This window comes from Ambystoma mexicanum, chromosome 8 (genome assembly GCF_040938575.1).
Source record: "Ambystoma mexicanum isolate Mex_15411 chromosome 8, UKY_AmexF1_1, whole genome shotgun sequence".
NCBI lineage: Eukaryota > Metazoa > Chordata > Amphibia > Caudata > Ambystomatidae > Ambystoma > Ambystoma mexicanum.
Window position 1 is genome coordinate 1,563,258,390 of NC_090929.1, and position 20,428 is coordinate 1,563,278,817.

At 45.5% G+C, this 20,428-nt stretch overlaps 1 protein-coding gene across 2 annotated transcripts in view; it reads right to left on the bottom strand.

Annotated features, from left to right (window-relative positions):
• Positions 1 to 20,428, bottom strand: part of SMNDC1 (survival motor neuron domain containing 1) — a 500,862-nt gene that overhangs the window by 101,914 nt on the left and 378,520 nt on the right. For both annotated transcript variants that reach the window (XM_069611768.1, XM_069611769.1), the window contains exon 4: positions 7,066 to 7,227. In XM_069611768.1, coding sequence (XP_069467869.1) covers positions 7,066 to 7,227 — 162 coding nt within the window. The remainder of the gene's footprint in view (positions 1 to 7,065; positions 7,228 to 20,428) is intronic.

Sequence of the window (20,428 nt, forward strand, 5' to 3'; positions counted from 1 at the left end):
AATACTTTTTACTTTCCTTCAAGAAGAACTTCAGCTCCCGTAGACTTTGTTCAGTTGACATTGCCGGTCCTGGCTCCTTGATAGACTAACCCCTGACTTTGTGCCTTGATCTATCCCTCCGAAAAGTCACATTCTTTTCAAGTGTAGCTGGGAAAGTTAATCTACATTGCATTGGGGGAGGCGTGGGAGTTTAAAAGTGCTTACCTGTTTGAGAAACTGGTTAACCATTGTTTCTTCCTCTAACCTTTTCCTTTTGACACCAAACTCAGTATTGCTCTAAATGTACCAGTGATATATCAATGTCCATAGTGTCCTAGTTATTGAAGTCACCTCAGGTGAAAGGAAGTGTGTGTGCCATCCCAAAAGGGTATCTGATTTATTGAAACTGAGTGTGTATATTCAGTATATTTAAGTGTTACCTATTTTGCTCCCTTCTAAAGAAGGCTTATTCAAACTGATTTAAATTAATTATTTTTAATCAAGAAACCTTGAGTGTAAGTTATTTGGATACTTGTCATTGTGAAACTATGTTGCAACCTTACAGCTCACACTGACCCCTCTTGCGATAAGCCTGGCTGCTCAGTCACTCTACCAACTTGTGTAGTACAGACTTATACCAAAGATTGGGTTGCTATTGCCAAGAGAGCAAGACTGGTGCCGTCTCCCACAGGGTACTGCTTACAATATTACCCAACAAGACTCCTTGAGCTTCTGGCCGGATTCCAGACGTTTCACTCAATTATGGATTTCTCGACCCCTGGCACTTGGTTCCTGCAGCAGCAAAGTAGTACAGCCAATCAGGGAAGATTGTCCATTATAGTTTGTCTCTGGGTTCGCTGGCCCCACTAACCCAAAGGAAGAAGTCGTCCCTTCCGGAGCTTCTCTTGTCGATTAGAAAAAGGAGTTTTAGCACAGCAGCAGGGCTTCACCGGGCAATTCTAAGATCCAAGAGGATGCAGCGAGTTTTGTTCGCGGTTTCGTCGGGTGTTGCTCCCCTTGGTAGACGGTCTCTAGTCCAAAATCCCTCACCTTTTCAGCAGGTTTCTCCCATTCATGCACAGCCTAGGGTGTCAATCACACAGCAGGGTGGCTGTCCTAAAAGGACAGCCAGCCAATAGATCCTGGTTGCATTCATGCATTCCTAGAGACAAAGGAAGGAGGAGTTTCGGGAACCTCCCTCACATCCCGCCTTTCCAGACACACTGGAGCCAGAGACAGGCTTCAGGGCTGAAACCCGCCAAAGGCAAAACGAACAAAGGGCTCAAACCGGGCTCAATGCATAGAGACCAAGAAAGACCTCAAACAGAAAATTGCGAAAAAAGAAGACCGGGCCATTTTGACGAAATGGTCACCCATGGGTGCTATACTGTAGCTGAGCATTCAGCCTGCGGCAGAAAAGCACAATGGTAGGAAAATGAAACCACTGCCACCAGCCATTTAAAGTAGGGAGGGTAACAAAATGTTACATGAGAATGGGGGATAAGGGGTTACTAGGTATCCCCCCGCCCCAACACTCCACATAAAATGGTTTGTGTTTGACCCACAAAGAGAAAAGGTAAGTAAAGTCAATTTCACGTTACTATTCTTGGGAACAGTAGTTTACACAAGAAAAGTTATTTAAACCTTAAAAGAAATCTAAAGGATTTCTCAGTGACACTGCAATGAAGGTGCTGTGTCTCACCATACAAATAGTAGATGCCTATGGAGTTTGTCAGACTCCAAAAACAAAGGAAACCATCCAAATCAGGTCAACACACGAGAGTGAACACAAGGTTTCACTCAATCCAGGGTTAAAATGAAAAAGTTCTGAAGTCCAGCAAAAGAGCTGGGGGTCTCTAAGGTTGAAGGGAATTCACACAGAAATGAGAATTCGCCCCAACAGTCTTTATCCTCCAGTGTCTGCTTGCATCTAGTTCTAACTGGGTGCCTGGCTGTCCCCCTTTGGGACAGCCACCCCCCAAAGTTTGAATCTAGCATGCATGCCGATTGGCTGGGTTCCTGCATAAAGGGCAAGGGTCTTGATGCTGAACCCAGAGTCCACCACTGGAAGAAAACATTCCAAAGGATGTCAGCAGCCACCTCCAACCGCCACCCAGCCAACTGAGTGACTGATTCAGCTTCAGCCCTTTATTCTGTGCTAAAGGGAAAAGCCAGACTAGACTACTTTCTCCCTTGGACTGGTTAGGCTACTCTGGTCTCGCGACCAGCTACAGTTTGAGCCATCCCATAAAGTGCTGCAACCTCCCAGGCCTGCAATAACCTCATAGCCTGGGACCTCTGGCACTGCTGCAGTTCCAGCTGCAAACTCATGGGCTTCTGGCTAGCCCTACAGAGACTCCATCCTGAAGTTCCCTCAGCTGATTTGTGGACAGAGAAACATGAAGGTCTGCCGGGTGACAACCATCGCTGCTATAAAGCCTGTATCGAGCCTCCACAAACAAGTGCCGCAAAGATCATCTGCTGGGAATCCATGTGAAAGTCTGGGAGTCTGCTGCTGTCAAAGGTTCTTCCTCCAGCCGCCAAAGCCAGAGACCAAAACCGAAGCTGCCGTTGCCTTACCTTGGGGACCCATTCAGTGACATCTCTTCATTATAGAAGGTACTGTTTAACTCCGGGGTACTAACATAGGCAGTTTTTGTGTTGCTGTTCACTCCTCCTGAGCTTTCTGAGCCACTTTGGGGTGGACGACCCAACAGTGTTCTCCCAGGCTTTAAGACATCCGTCCAAGAGGCAGAAATCCTTCACATGGCCCATCTAGCCCCACTGAACCCTTTGAATCCAATTACATTACTTGTTACGAAAATGCTTCTGCCATTTGACAGCATGTGCCTTCCTTATTTCTGCCACCCAAGTGGCACTGGTCCCCCCCCCTACCCCCGTCCCAAGTGTCCCCAACTGACCCGAGACTCATTCCCCAGATAGGTTTGAACCTCTAAAGAGAAGGCTTTCCTAATGTTGATTACCTACCAGTATTGCTAATTTAAGTAAATGTTGGTTGATGAATAATTTTCTAATCTTATGCTACTCTTCTACTTACCTGCAATTCATCATAAGGTCCAACACTGAACTGCGTATTACAACAGCACATATCTATTGATATATGGCATTTATAACGCGCCTATACACAAGTGTTTCAAGGCGCAACGAGGCAAGGGAGGGGAAAGAGAGGGAAGACAGAGCGATTATACTAGGCCAGGTGTCATTGAGATCAGGCAAGTGCAGAGGAGGGGGGGGGCGGAGGGGGAAGTGGAGGGGGCAGTGCAATGCAGTACATAGGACAGTAAAATAAATACAGAAAATAAATAGAAGTGCAGTCAGCTGGTGGCAAGTGCAAGGGTGAGTGCAAACAAAGTGTCAAGTGCTAGTAGGGGCTGTAGGGATACAGAAACAGTCCGAGTGCAAGGGTTGCCAGGGCGGCAGTGCAGGTGTGAAACTGGTTTGGGGGGGGGGGGGCAGGGGGAGGATCTCGGAGAAAGATCTACCACCAACTTGCTGCTTGGAGAAGCGACTAACCCTGAGGGAGTTGGAGGCGGATGAGTGAAGAGCTCGAGAAGGAAGCTATTTAAGAAGAGAGTTGAAAGTATAGAGGTCCCAGGCGCCGGAAGGCCTTGTGGACAATGCAGAGGGTTTTGAACTGAGCCAGTGCAGAGATTTCAGTCCTGGAGAGAGGTGATCACTGGGCCTGAGGCCAAGGACAAGTCTCGCAGTCCTGTTTTGGGTGAGTTGCAGAGGGCGGAGAGTAGAGGCAGGCAGATTTAGAAAGAGGCTCTTGCAGTAGTCCAGCCTAGAGAGAACGAGAGCTCTGGAGACGGTGAGCTTCTGGGGGAAGGAGAGGAAAGGGAGAATACCTCTCAGGAGGTGCAGCTGAGGAGAAAAAGAAAAGTGTGGAGTCGAAGATGACCCCAAGGTGTTTAGCCTCACAGGTGGGAGCAGGAGGGGGGCCAAGAAAGGCCGTCGAGAGAGAGACAGGAAAGGAGGGAGCACGTGTGCCCATGAGGAGAATCTCAGTCTTACTGGCATTAAGGCAGAGGCCATTCGCGGCACACCACTCCTGGATGGCGGACAGTTAGAGATGCAAGGAGAAGAGGTGGCTGAAGGGAGCCTGAAAATGAGCCGAGTGTCATCCGCATAGCCCTGGAAGTTGGGGCAGAGAGCGGCTATGCGGTGGGAAAGAAGTGCCAGGTATTGGTTGAACAGCCAGGGAGAGAGGTTAGACCCCTGGGTAACACCATAGGCAGAGAAGGAGATAGAGATGAGGAATGCCCTAAGTTGGACCTGGGAGGGTCGCTCCGAGAGGAAGGTGGTCAGCCAAGCCCGGCCCTTATCGGTGATACCCAGGTTATCAGAGACTTTTGAGAAGGATGGCATGGTTGACCATGTCAAAGGCAGAAGAGAGAGATCCAGTAAGATGAGGACACAGGGGGTGTTGGAATCGAGGTTGGAGAGCAGGTCTTCACGGATGTTCAGGAGAGTAGTTTCCGTGCTTCTGGCAGCTCTGAAGCCAGACTGATTGTCATGGAGACAGCCAACATTTTCAGAGTGAAGATTAAGCTGGGTGATGGCCAGCTTTTCAAGGGGTATGCCCAGGAAAAGAGTGATGGAGATTGGACGATAGTTAGCCAGGCAGGAAGGGTCGGCAGAGGGTTTAAGAGGGTGCACAAGGGAGTGCTCCAGGGTGAGGGGGAAGACTCCAGTGGCGAAGGAATGGTTGCAGAAATCAGCCAGAGCAGGAGCCAGGGTTTCATGTGGTCCTTGATGGTTTTGGGGGAACAGGTTGATGAGACTTTCATAGATCAGACTTGTCTAGACTTTCACCAGGGAGAACAGGTGAAAGGTAGAGAAGCAGGGAGGAGAGGTGGCCGAAGAAGGGTCAGAGGAAGAGCAGGGAGTAGACAGAGGAGGAGAGGACGAGAGATGACAGGATGTCTTGGGTTTGAGATGAAATGAGAAGTCAGGCCGTGCAGAGGGCCTGGGAGGGGACAGGAGAGGTAGAGACTGCAGCAGGATTGCCCAGGTCCTTGCAGATTTTAAAGAGTTTGGGCAATTTGTTGGATGCCGCAGAGATGCAGGCTTGGATGTGGGCTCTCTTCTTGGTGCGGACAGAGACAGTATTGCCTTTGGATCATGCAGCAGGCTAGTTTGTCAGAGGATGTACCAGAAGCATGCCATTTCCACTCAGCCACCCTGCACTTGCGTTTATTGTATGATATACAATCTGTGTGAAGTATTTTTACTTACCTCAACTGTCTTGATTTTAAAATTGCCTTCATATATAAACCTATTTTTATAATACTATAGTGTGCAAGTGTTTCCTTGACCATAAGTGTGCTCAAAGGTCTTTCTCCCTCCTTACTAAGCCTGGCTGCTCGTCTATTGCTACCAAACTTTTTTGGCAGTTTAGGCCAAACCTAAGAGTGAGCCTTATATAGTCCTACCATAGGTGGCCTTTAGTAAAAGTAATGCCCTAACAAATCTTCCTACAGTCACCTTGTATTTGAACTACAATTCATATAACCCAAATATTTTCTGTGGCAACTGCTAGTTTACACTGTACCTTTTCTGTTTTGGTTATAACACGATCATGGGGTGCACTGTTTCAGTAACTGGTAAAAACAGCTTTACCTTGAGATATTCGCTTGTACTATGAAACATGCCCATTCCGCCGAACAAAGTGTCTTATCAATTAAGTTTGCTGCGCGAGTCCATATTCTCACAAATTGACTTAGTCCCCTTATCCTACTGCCCGCAGGGAGCCTCTAGCACCAAGATTACTCTCCCTGGAAACTTGTTTCATGTTGGCAGTCCATGGCCCCAACACAGGAAATCACTGCGGTTAGTGTTTATGAACATTGGTTTACAATTTAAAGGGGATAGGTCAACGTAGAGGAAGACTAAAAACCTGAGGAAGATATTGCAAGTAAGATCCTACAGTGAGGAAGCAGAACAGCAGCCTGGAACTGTAAGGAGGTATGGGAGAGTGGGAAGGTGGCATTGAGCACTCTATTCGGGACAGAGTAGGCACTATAAGTAAGGCAATGGGACTTGGGGAAGGGAAATTGACCAGTTACATTAGAGGCTGGTGGGCACAAGACCTCCTGCACTAAAAGCCATGACATGGAAGAGACCATACTGAGTGCAGATGGGGGAATGACAATTAATTGGGGAGTCAAGGGAAGTAATAACAGATGTCTAGAGACCTTAAATCGAAAGATGGGAAGAGTAATCTGAGACTAAAGAGGGAGTCACTTCGCAAATCTAGTGTAGGACAGGATATAGGAAGCCCCAAAGGATAGAGAAAAAATGAAGACATTCAAAGATATGTGGGGAAACAGAGGAAGAGGATTTGCATGTGCTTGAATCAGTTCATGTACAGCACCCCGATGCTTTCGAATGAAGCTGGCGCCATAGAAGTAGAATACATTTGTTTAGTCCTTCCAGCGCAGAGTGCCATTTCTGAAGGTTTTCAAGGTCTTCCAACATTTCAGAAGTCAGTTTCCCATTACAATATAACTACAAACATAGAAAAGGGCTGGCTATACGTATTATGCATGCCTAAAAAAATATGATGTCTTGACAGAAATAAAAATGCCAGCGATCTTAAGAAAGCAGTGTGCAAGGGTAGCTACACTATTGTTTAAAACAGTCAAGAACTCTGGAAAGGCAATTCAAACCACAAGGTGTGCTTGAAGTGTGGAAAAAGCCAAGTGAACCTCCTTACCTTTCCCAAGAGCAGTACTTCTTGCTGCCTAACGTATGACAATGATGTATTTTTCAGTCAGCTTTAAACTGTCCCAGAAAAGCCTGAATGACAATACTGCCACATAGTCCGATATTTAATAATGAGGTTAAAATAGAGACCTCTGGTAAATAGGTATACACAGGTAGAGAAAGGACTGGGGTGAGGTAGGACATCTATTTTCAAATAAACGTCTTCAAATTCAACGACTTTTCAATATAAAGCAGAAACCATATTAACAAGGCATTTACAAACTTACACTGACAGCTGTACTATCCCTAGAGATTATACGATTTCTTATGCGTAACACGTTTTCTAGAATAACTCACTTGGACATGGGTTTGTTGCCACTTTCCTCCTTCGCCTTCCTTCCCTCTTCCACAGGCTTAAGGTTAAGAAGTGGTATGACTTCGGCATTTCCATAGCCACTGAAGGTGATTGCTGCAGTCCCATTCTCTTCATCAATCTCTTCAATCTCGGCTTCATACCACCTGCAAAGATATCACCGCTGTAAGCATGTGAGTAAAGGTTTGAAACTCAGCCCTACAACAACTACTCTGTCACTCAGAATGCAATAGCCTAGTAAACACACTTCAACCACCCCTCCCGTTTTTTAACTAGACATGAGACAAAATAAAAATAGAAAGGACACCAACAACATTGTGAACTTCTAAATGCCTAGTGATTTTTGTCCAAAGGGAAACCAGAAATGAAGTGACAATTGAAAACCAATGATTTCCTGTCATAACCTGCATAATCAGAGTTGTCAATACATAATAAATGACACATGCATCAAATAGCAACAGAGTTCAAAACAAAGAAATGAGGCTAAATTATTTTAAAGTTATAAGTTCAATTACAAAGTCTCCAAATTGCACACATCAAGGCAGTCATAGGTTCAAAGAGCAGGCCAGAAACTCTAGATTACAAGGATCAAACGCTGCACCTTAAACACTACACCGGTAATCTTCAATATTTACTGCACCATACATGAAAAAATGATTGCTTACAATTAAGGATCCGATTGGCAACAATGCATAAGTTCACTAAATGGGTCACTTCAGTTGGGACACAATATGCTTATATTTTGGACTTGTCTAAATGAATTAGGAAAAAAGTTAAGTTTACAGAAGTCTTCACGATTTAACAAATCCTTGTTATATTTGACCTTTGAACTGAAAGCTTTATGAAAGCAACAACAATCATTTAACATTTTTCTTTTTTGTAACTTTCCTCTGACTTAAATGGAGGCACCATCGTATCTACTTTTGTATGGATCCTTGTTGATTTTTAGAGTGGGGCCTAGTGTTCTCATGTTCGGAGGCCCTAGCAAGTCCATATGGCTACCAGTGTAGTGGCCATTTGTTAGGACAGTTTTTCTGAAATCTCACTAAGGGCTTGGTAAAACCATTCAACTGAGACAGTACATGTAGTACGCCAAGGATTCAATAGAAACACTGAACCAGAAGTATAACAAATAAAGGTTTATTTTAAATACAAGTAGGCCAAGTTAAGTCTTGGGATAACTACTGGTCATAGCATCATAAACACATTTATAAAAAACACTACTATGCTTGAAGGTACACAGACCAAAGCATAATACCTTATTTAGAATACCCAACAGTTAGACGGAAGTCAAACCAATAGTTACTTTTAGATGACTTTCAGTAATACAAGTGTAGTAGACCCTAGCAGTTGTACCATGATGCTCAGCAAGAAATCCTGAATAAACCAACTGGACAATATACTATTCTGATTAGTGCAACACTTATTCCAGGAATAATAACCTAAAACTCGGATTCAGGATGACAGTTATTCTACGGGGGTTGGATCTTGAGTTGTAATGTACAATTACATTTCAGCTCAGTGGAACATAGTCTAAGATCAGTAAGAACATTTTACACTAATTGAGGATTGCACCATGCATACCAACTCATTTCAAGAATGTAAAAGCTATTCTAGGTAGGTAAAACCCATCTACTTTTAAAAAGGAGCCATCAGCAACTTAGAGGTAAGTATTACCTAAGGCAGACTTATTCTGGACACGCCGACAGCAAGTCAGGGGAGGCAAGACCCAACATTTACATACTAATAGGAATAGTACAGTGGAACCAACAACATTACTACTGGGAAGAGGGAGACCAAATTCACAGGTGAGTAAATTAACCCATCTACTTTGTTAGAATGGCGAGACAGTATATCAGGAAAGTAAGACTTTATACTTTTCAGAATGGCATACCTGATCTAAGCTAAGTAAAATAACCTTACAGTTAGGTAATAATTTATGTAGTAACCCTGTGGGAGACTACACAACCCTTGTACTCTTTGTATTAGGTAGCCCACCTATTGGTATAGGTCTGTACTAAACACATTGGTAGTGTGAGCAGCCAGACTCCTCTCAAGAGGGGTAAATGTGAGCTGTAGCATTGAAATTCACCAATACAGGTTTCCAAATAACACTTACACAAGGTTTTTTTAGTAAAATAATGATTTCACGATCAGTTTTAAATAAGCACTCTTTAATGCAATGTGCAACAATAAAAATACACTTCAAAATACGCTTCCAGAACCAATACCAAGCAAGTGGATCCTCTTTAGAGATGCTTCATACACACTTCCTACACCCTGAGGTGACTTCAACTAGGACAGTAATGGCATTTATATATCACTTGTATACTTTGGCTGATTCTGAAGTTGGCAGAAAGGAAATGTTAAAAGAAGGGTATTGTCAGGCATAATTGTGTGCATTACCCTTTGGGAGACTACAGCGACCGTGTCCTCCTGGCAATAAGGAACCCAACCTTTGGTATAAGTCTGTACTTACCAAGGTGGTAGTGTGGTTGAGCAGCCAGGCTCATCTCAAGAGGGGTCAATGTGAGCTGTAAGGTAACAGTTTCACAGTCACAGTTATTCAAATAAACACTTAAATTCAAGGTTTCCTGATTAAACAATTATCAATTTAACAATCAGTTCTATAAGCCTTCTTCAGAAGGGAGCAAAACATGTAACACTTACACAAGATTGTATGCAGTACCCTTTGGGTGCACTACAACAACCTTAACCTCCTGGCAATAGGGACCCAACCTTTGGTATAAGTCTTAACCACACAGGTTGGTAGGGTGGCTTAGCAGCAAGAGGGGTCAATGTGAGCAGTAATATGACAGTTTTGCAGTAGCAGTTATTCAAAGAGACACTTATACTCAAGATGTCTTAAAAAAATATGCATCTTTCAGTCAATTATATAAGCCTTCTTCAAAAATGGAGCAATATATGTAACACTTCTAATACACTTCAAAACACTTAGTTTCTCTAAATCAGATGATACCCATTGGGGATGCCACAGACACTTCCTACACCCTCAGGTGACTTAAATAGCTAGTACACTGTGGACATTGATTGATCACTGGTAGATTTAGAGCAATAGTGAGTTTGGTGTAAAAGATAAGGAGGTAATAATACAAAGGTTAACAATTAAAAAACAGGTAAGTACCTTTAAAGACCTTTTAATGACAAATAAGTTTAACCCTTTCATGAGTAAAAGAAAAAGCACAGAGTCAGAGGGAAGAAGAGTCTCTCAGGGAGCCAGGACAGTCAATGTTAATTTCACAATGTCTAGGGGAGCTGAACATCTTTGCAGGTAGGTAAAACGTCAAGCACAATGTTTTTAGAAAGGTTTGTAGAAAATAGAACACTTGAAGGGCCACCAGCTGGGAGGCTTGTGAGGGACAAAGCTGTAGTAACTCTGCAAGGTAACCAAGACCGGTGTCAATAGAGAGCAAGCAAGGCTACACAACAAGAGGTAAGATCTTATTAGTAGAAATGGTTAGGCTGGCTTCTGTTCCTGTACACTTCTGCAGATCCTGTTGTTCCTGAGCCTCAGTCGTGGGGACAAGAGGGAGGACATCTGGGGACTCCTGCTCTGCACTGGGAAGGTCCGCGGCAGCAATGGGCAAACGTCAATTCAGCGGTCCTTCAGTGTTTCAGCGCCTTGCATCTCACAGCAAATAGCAACACTGCGGTTCTCGGATACCACTCTGGACTTTCCTTGCATCTGGGGTCCAGCACTGTTGAGGTGGCTCAGGCTCGGACAGTCCTGCTTCAGGGAAGTCCGCAGGATCTTCCTGGCGCTTGGGTCCGACTTAAAAGCAACACACACAATCTGGTGTTCCTCTCCCTGGCACGTCGGTTCCAGCAGCAGCAGAAGTACAGACAGCTCCAAGAGGATGTCCAGGCGGGCTTACTTTGGACTCGATTGGTTCCATCAACTCAAAGGGAGAAGTCTTCCTTGCAGGGCTTCTCTGTCGATGCAAACTTGGCAATTGGGACCTGCACCTGGGCTTCACCGGGCAAACCAACGGTCCAGGAGTTGCAGCAGCCGCCCTCTTCAAGCTCTTCTTCGGTTCCTTCGTCCAGTTGTCAACTCTGCCTTCCAAGCCAAGAGACTCCTATTATTCAGTTCTCTCCCATGCATTCCACCCTAGCTGCCACTCACCCAACAGGGTGGCTGTCCTTGCCAGACAGTCAGCCAGCCAGCCAATCGTCACAGAGTGCATTTGGGTCTAGGAGACTAAGCACAGGGAGTTTCGGGCACCTACCCCAGACACTCTGGAGCCAGAGGTGGGTTTCACTCATGAATCCCGCCAAAGGCGAATGAACAAAGACCAAACCTGGTTTGGTGGGCAGAGAAAAACGAGGAGGATCTTTCCACAAAGAAATGGCGAAAAAAAAGACGACCAGGGACCATTTCAACAAAGGAGGCTCAGCGCCATTTTGAAAAAGATGGCTCCCGCGCTTTAACGTTACAGGAGCTGCAAACAGTTTGCGGTCAGGGTAAATCATGGCAGTTCATTACAAAACCACTGCCACCAGCCATTCTGAAAGGAAAGAGTAACATGAATGCCAAATGAGTAACATGGCATAGGGGATACCAAGTAACCCGCCACCGCTCTATTGTAAGATCGGGTGTGCTGGGTCTAGAATTTTACATGACTAAGTGAAGCAATTTCACTCCACTGTTCTGGGAAACTGTAGTCTATCCCAGAGAAGGTGTTTAAACCTTGATAAATCTGGAAGACTTGCTTGTGGCACTTCACTGAAGGTGCTTTGTAGCCATTGTAAAAGATGATGCCTATAGAGTTTGTCAAAAGAAACCAAAAGAAACAGTCCAAATCACAGAAAAATACATGAGCGAGTGGGAAAAAGGTCTTGCTCTCCAGGTTAGAAATTAAAAGTCCTAAAGTCCTAAAGTCCTAAAGTCCAGCAGAAAGAGATGGGTGGTCTCTAAGGTAGAAGGGAATTAGCACATTTTCAGAATTCTCCCCAACATTAATCCCGTTATCGATTGGCGCAGAAGGGTTGTGGAATTCAAATCTGAGGTTTGTAAAGAACATTGTTCTAATTGCAGAGCGGAGGAGCAGGTGGAAAACGTGAATCAAGCCAAAGTCTTAGCTTTTGTAGGAGTGTGAAACTTTGCATTCAGTTGGTGCAGTAACAGGAATTTTGCCAGATTGTTAGAGACTTTGAGAATGTTTTTAATGAAGTTGAGGCGGGAGAGTTGCCACCACATAGGTCATGACTGCAAGATAGATTTGGAAGATGTATCCTCCCTTGTAGTAGGGTATATGCAATGAATGAGAATGAGCACAAATGAATATATCGAAGAAAATTTGAAAAAAGGTTTCATCAGACATTCACAGTCCCCAGCAGCCTATATTTTTTGTACCCAAGAAAGAAGGAAAGTTGCGAGCTTGCACAGACTATAGATCTCTTAAAGTCACCATTAACAATCAATATCCTCTCATTTCTGAAATGTTGGATCGGGTTCAAGGAGGTACTGTGTTTTTCAAATCGGATCTAAGGGGGGGCCTATCATTTGATGAGAGTCAGGCAAGGTGATGAATGGAAAACGGCATTTAAGACTAGGTTCGGATTATTCAAATATCAAGTCATGCCTTTTGGACTAACGCCCCAGCAGCATTCCAGGTTTTATCAATGATGTTTTAAGGGAGTTTTGGGATTTTTTTTCTCACAATCTGGACCACCACAAAATCATGTCAGGCATGTATTAATGAAGTTGCAAAAACATCTCTTCGCTAAATTGGAAAAAAGTGAGTTCCACACGGAAACTGTTGAGTTCCTTGGTTTTGCTAGAGGATTAGAGATGACAAAGTTCAGGCAGTGAAAGATTGGCCAGCACCTACTTGAATGAAAGAGGTATGACGTTTTTTGGGATTTGCAAACTTTTGCACGAGGTTCATTGAAGGATTCTCTCTGATCATACGTCCCACCACTAAGCTTCTGAAGAAGGGAGTAAAATTCTGTTGGGAGTGAAGAAGCGGAGGAAGAATTTTAGATTATAAAGGGAAGATTTGTTTTGAGTCTGATTATTTTGCATCCAGATCGTCCAAGGCGTTCTTTGTTGAAGCGGATGTGTTCAACTTGGCAATGGGAGCGATTTTGTGGCAACGGAATGAAGAGACTGGGCAGTTGCATCCTGTGGCATATTTTTTTAAAGAAATTTTCAGCAGCTGAATTTAACTATACAATTATGGACAGAATTGTTGGCGATCAAGACAGCCTTAGCTTAAGGGAGCCAGGCATGTTTACTGTTATTAACGGCCATAGAAACGTATTTTTCTTAAATCAACCAAGATTTTAACTTCCAGGCAATTACAATTGTCTGTTTTTTGCCAATTTGTTTTTTTTTATTGTTACTTTCCGACCTGGGAGATTAAATGGAAAGGCGGACGCTCTTTCAAGACAATTTCCTGGGAGTGAACAAGAACAGGTAGTAAGTCCAAAACCATTTATCTCGGAAGAGCATTTAATCTTGTCCAATACGTTTGTGGAGAATTTGTTGCAAGAAATTAGACAGTTTATCTTCTGAACAATGAAATGATTGGAAGGGGCAAGATCCGGCTCGCAAGTTATTAGAAGGTTTGCCAAATTTGAATGCCAAATTATTTCTTCCAAATGAAGTTTTGTGGCAAAAGGTCCTTACAGAATGTCATGAATCAATTTTAGCAGGTCGTCCTGGTTTTTCTAAAACCAGGAATTTAGTGCAAAGACATTTTTGGTGGGAGACTATCAGGGAGGGTACATTACATTTTGTTAAAACCTGTGAAACATGTGCCAAATCTAAGGCTGCTGTGGGAACACCGGTGGGTCTGTTAAAACCTTTACCAGTTCCGCCTTGGCCATAGAATACAGTTTTTCAAATTTATTGTAGATCTTCCTAATGACCAAGGATGTACTTCTATTTAAGTTGTGGTACACGTTAGGGAGAATTCTCAAGAATGAGCCAATTCCCTTCACCTTAGAAGCCCCCAGCAACGTTGCTGGATTTTGAGGACTTGATTTTTTTACCTGGAGAGTGTGTGAGCCTTTTTTTCCCACTCATGTATTTTGATTTGTGTTTTACTCGTGTTCATTGATTATGATGTTTTAGACAACTCCATAGGCGGCATCTTTTCATGTGCGTCACCCAGCACCATCAGTGCAGTGGCACAGAGCAGCCTTCCAGGCTGTTCCAGGCTGCCTAAAGGTTTAAATACCCTCTCTGTGATAAAGTACTGTTTCCCAGAGAAAGTAAGGTGAAATTAACTTTACTAGTCTCTTCAAATTCCTAGACCTAGCACACACTATCTTACAATAGAGTGCTGGAGGGGTTACTTCATATCCCCTATGTCTAGATACTCATGCAGCAGTCAAATGCTACCCTTTCGTCTCGAAATGGCTGGTGGCAGTGGTGTTACAACGAACCACCATGATTTTTCTCGATCGCAAACTATTCGTAGCTCCGGTTACGTTAAGTCACGGGAGCCATGTTTTTCAAGATGGCGCCGGAGCCTTCTTTGTTAAAACAGGTCCTGGTGGTCTTTTTTCGCCATTTTGTGGAAAGGTCCTTCTAGAGTTTATCTGCGCGCCAAACCAGGTTTGGTCTTTGTTCATTCGCCTTTGGCAGCCTTCAGGAGTGAAGACCGCCTCTGGCTCCATAGTGTCTGGGGTAGGCAGGAAGTGTGGGAGGTGCCCGAAACTCCCTGTGCTTAGTCTCATTGGAGACCCAAATGCACTCTGAGGACTGGACAGCCACCCTGCTGAACTGAACTGAATAAAAGGCGAGTCTCTGGGCTTGGAAGGCAGAGTCGACCACTGGACGAAGGGACCGAAGAACTTTAAGAGGACTGCTGCTGCAACTCCTGGACCGTTTGTTTGCCCGGTGAAGCCCTGCTGCAGGTCCAACCCGCCAAGTTCGCATCGACAGAATCCCTGCAAGGATGACTGGTCCCACCAATTCAAAGGGAGAAGTCAACTCCCAAGTAAGCCACCTGGACACCCATCGCAGAGCTGGTTGCATTTCCTCAGAGTGCTGCAGGAAACCTTAGAGCCAGGGCAAGGGACACCAGATTGTGTGCGTTGCTTGTAAGATGGCCTAAACCGCTTAGACGATCCTCCGGACTCCGACGATGTCAGACCGACCGAGCCTGACCCCCTTCAGCAGAGTGTGGGACCTCAGAAGCAAAGACAGTCTACCTTGACAGCCAGGACCAGTGTTGTTACCAGTGCGGTAGCTGAAACGCGAAACAGCCACTGAAGTTGAGGTATGCCAGTTGCAAGCTTTTGACTGTCCCAGTGCAGGAGTCCCCCAACGTCCTCCCTTTTGTCCCCACGACTGAGGCCCAGGAACAGCGAGATCTGCAGGAACTACCGGGAACAGAAGTCGCTGCATCTTTCTCTTCATTGTAAGGTACTGTAAAACTAGCCTAAGAGAACTTACCTCTTACTGTGGAAGTGCTTGAAACTTTTGAAACTCAAGTCTAATCAATTTATGGCCCTACATTTGATTCTTCTTGTTTTCAAAGACTCCTAAGAACTTGTGCAAAGACTTTTCCATTTACTTACCTGAAGTGCTGCATCCTATACAAAGACTGGCCTATTGACTTTGGCTTAGCCCATTGAATTGAATGACTCTTCCAAGAGTCATCTGAAAGTATTTGCCCTGCTTATGATTATTTGCATTTCTTGTGTTCTAATAACTTTTGCCTTTTACTTACTTTAAGAGTGTACAGTATTGAAGTATATTTGTGTTACTAGTCTATTGCTCCCCTCTGAAGAAGGCTTTATAAATGACTGATACATTATTAAATGTTTATGCAAGAAACCTTGAGTGTAAGAGTTTATTAGAATATCTGTAACTGAATCTTTGTGCAACTTCACTACAGCTCACAATTCCCCTCTTGAAATAAGCCCGGTTTCTCAACACGCTACCAAAACTGTAGTACAGACTTATACCAAAGGATAGTTTGCTTACACCTGTAGTCATAGTTGTGTGTAGTGTTCCCAGAGGGTACTGCATACAACCTTTGCCCACAATCACACTATCAACTTAGCAGCATGGCTCCTGAAGTCCGAGTTCGGACATCGCAATATACCACAGAGATGTATGGATATCTTGAAAGAGTCAAGAAAACCAAACTCGAGGCTCTATTACTATGATAAATGGAAATGATTCGTAATTTGGTGCCAGAATAAGCAAATCAACCCTGTTGCTTGTACTCCTAATATTCTAACCTATATGCTCCACTTACTGGATGCAGGGTTGGTATTTAACGTGCTAAAGGTACACCTGGTGGCTTTGTCAGCCTACACCACTTCCCATAACAAGGTCTCATGGAAGGCACCAGTCATCAAAGCATTTATGGAAGGGATAAAGAAACTCCACCCTTCAATTTCTAACCCACCGCCAGGTTGGGACCTTAATGTGGCACTCGCTAAGCTCATGGGACCACCCTTTGATCCCATGCACAAGTCTAGTCTCAAACACCTGACTTATAAAACTGCCTTCTTAGTAGCCATCACTTCCATAAGAAGGGTCAGTGAAATCCAAGCTCTGTCAGCGCAGGATCCTTTCTTTACTATACCCAAGGACAAACTGGTTTTATGGACTCACCCTAGGTTCTCACCTAAGTTCATTTCCAAATTCCATGTTAACCAGTTTATTGAGCTACTAGATGTGAGGAGGGTGGTCCTCTACTACGTAGACCAGACTGCTAAGAAAAACAGATCAACTGTTTGTCTCCATAGCGCTAGGCAGAGAAGGAAATCGCATCTCTAAGAATGCCATCTCTAGGTGGATAGTCAGATGTACCCAACTGTGCTATTCCCTATCAAATAAGACACTGCCTTTTACGCCAAGGGCCCACTCAACTAGGGGTACTGGAGCCACTCTGGCTTACATTGCAAACGTCCCCCTAGACAGTATTTGCAAGCCAGATACATGGAGCTCTATACATACTTTCACTCAGCAGTACTGCATTGACACTCATTAAAAGACAGATACACAAGTGGGACAAGCGGTTCTAAGACATTTATTCGCTCATTAACCTCACATCCTTCCACTGCTCGCTAATCTATGCACAGCATGCGATCTAAGCATATTCCACAAGCCTCAGAAGGGATACATTACTCACCGTAATCGTATTTGATACTTGTATCTGCTTGGATTCACATGCGACCCACTCTTCCTCCCCTCTGAAGGTGCATGGATGCTTATGAGCTTGTCTATACGTATCTGCTTGGATACAACTGTACTCACGCTACACCTCATACTACCTCATGTCAGAAAAATAATCTGAGGGACCTTGACGCCGAGGGATCATGGGTACAGTGAACGTCACGTGATAGTATTACTGGCACGCCCTGTCGACGTCCCTTTTCGAGTTTCGAAAACAACTAATACTCCGCAGCTTCCACTAGATGTTGGCCTATGCACAGTATGTGATCTAACCACAAGCCTCAGAAGAACAAGTTACTCTCTTACCTGGTAACGTTCTTTCGATGGGATGGCCGACGACGTATTCCATCACAGCTGTGCTGCTTCGGAAAATCTTTTGGCGTCTGCGTCCTGCTTCGATGACGTCAATACCCTGTCCGAGGGACTCCATCGAGCCGACGTCACTGGATGTTGTAAGTAGGACGCATCACGCCCGTAGCCTCAGTTGCACTTTTTTTCCCAGAACATGTGGCGCCAATATTCTGCCATTATGACCACAGAAAGCCTTGCGGAAATGTAAATCACATAAGAAATGCTGTAGCGGGGCAGGTAGGGAGGGAGCGATATGGAATAAGTCGTCGGACCATCCCATCGAAAGAAAGTTACCAGGTAACAGAGTAACTTGTTCTTCGTGGGGATTGGGTACTCGACGTATTCCATATCTATGACAGACTCCCAAACAGTACCAACGTATGGAGGTGGGAAAGGAATTTAGAATATACCGATTTAGAATGCTCAATCAAATTGCAGAGTGAAGGACCGCCTTGCCAAAGGCCAGATCCTGTCCATGGATAGAATCTAGGAGTAGTGACGTACAAAAGTATGGACCGAAGCCCAAGTAGCTGCTTTACAGATGTTACGAACAGGAACACCCTTCTGCAGGGTATGGACCCCCTAGTAGAATGGGCCCGTAAGTCTACAGTAGGGTCCTTACCCGCCAATCGGTAACATTCAGAAATTGCCAAGCTAATCCATCTAGACAAAGTCTGCTTAGTCACAGCTTGTCCCAAACGCCTTCCAGCGTAACCAATAAAGAGCCGATCGTCCACTCTGACCCGGGACATTCGTGAAATGTAGAAACTTAAAGCTCTCCTAGGATCCAGCCTATGGAGCGCCTCCTCTTCCTTACCAGGATGTGGAGGATAAAATGCCGGAAGAATAACCTTCTGGCTTAAATGAAATTCCAACACCACCTTCGGAAGAAAGGAAGGACAACCCTGTCCTTATGAAACACAGTGAAGGGTGGCTTAACTGAAAGTGCCTGTAACTCACTCTGCGAGCGGAAGTGACTGTAACTAAACACACAGTTTTAAGGGTTAACAGTCTCAAAGGACAAGAATGTAAAGGCTCAAATGGAGCACCCATTAGAAACTTAAGAACAAGGTTCAAATCCCAACTGGGCACCTGGAAAGGTGACGGAGGGAACACATTAGTGAGCCCTTTCAGAAACTGAGAAATTAAAGGAATTTTAAACTAAGAACACTCCTCAGACGAGCGCTTAAATATGGACAGCGCCGCCAGGTAACCTTTAACGGTACCCACTTGCAAGCCCCTGTGGGCTAAAGAAAGCAACAAAGACAGAACCACAGGAATGTCACATGAAAAAAAGGATCCACATTCTTAATCCTGCCGTCTGGCCGAAAGCAACACCTGCATCACGTCTTCAGGGAGGTCCCAATCCTTATACCTCAACCTTTCAGAAGCCAAGCGTGAAGGTTGAGGGATCTGACCTCTGGAGAACCTGACCCCCCCCCACCCCCCACCGTCCCGTGAGAGCAGATCGTCTCGGTAGGGAAAACGACGTGGAGGGCAGATGGACAAGTCGAGAAGGTCCGGGTACCACGTCCTCCTGGCCCATGCCGGACCAATGAGGATCATCCGAGAACCGAACCTCCGCAACACTTGCAGGATGACGGGGACTGGAGGAAATGCGTACAGCAGTGGGAAGGACCACTCCACTACGGAGTCTCCCAAGACTCCTCTTGGAGGAAATTCCCGCGAGCATAACTTTTCACACTTCCGGTTGGCACTGGAGGCGAACAGATCCACTTGAGGGGTCCCCCAAAGGGCAAAGATCTCCAGGAGAATCTCCTGAGCTAACGCCCACTCTTGAGAGATTGCGCTCTGCCTGCTCAGAGCGTCCGCCATCTCGTTTTCGTCTCCGGCCAGATGAACGGCCGAGATCGAAATTTCCTGCTGGATGGCCCAGAACCAGAGCCGCATCACCTCCCTGCACAGAGGAAGTGACCCTGCCCCCCCCTTTTTGTTGAGGTAGTGCATGGCCACAGTTGACCGCCAGAATCAGGAGATTCTTTCCTCGCACCGTCGGCAGAAAAGCCTTCAGGGAAAGCCTGACGGCCCTCAGCTCCAACAGATTGATATGGAGTCGGGACTCCAACGGAGACCAACAACCGCTGACTCAGCTCATTGGCATGATCTCCCCATCCTGTGAGGGACGCGTCCGTCACGATCGTCACCTCTGGCCAGGGTAGCCAAAACGGAGCCCCCCCCCCCCATCAGATTGCCTTCGACGGCCCACCACAGAAGGTCCTGGGCGACCGAGGGCGGCACCTGAACGGGGTCTGACATCCTGCCGGAGGACTGTGACCACTGGAGCTTGAGAGCCCATTGCAAAGCTCTCAACCGCAACCTGGCCTCTGGCACCAGAAGAATGCAGGATGCCATGAGGTCGAGCAACCTCAAGAACTCGAACACTGGGAGACTCTGGGCATGTTGAAACTTGTGCATCATCTGCTGAATGTGGTGAGCCCTCACCTGGGGAGGAAAACACTGCCCCAGGGACATGTCGAGCATTGCTCCGATGTACTGAGCCGCTGAGTTGGCGTCAAGTGGGACTTGAGGGATAAGCCCAGCTTGTGAAGGGAATGGCAGGTGACGGACAGATGATCCAGGAATTGCTCGGGAGAGCACGCCCTGATCAACCAATCGTCCAGGTGGGGGTATGATATATGATAGGTTATTTATAACGCGCCTAATACCCAGAGGTTTCTAAGCACGGACCCGGGGATCGAACCTGTGTGGTTCGATGTCGTCTTGCTGCCAAGGCGAGCACGTTGCCGCTGAGCTATCCTCCCGAGACGAATACCCCCTTTCCTGAGACACACTGCCACCACCACCAT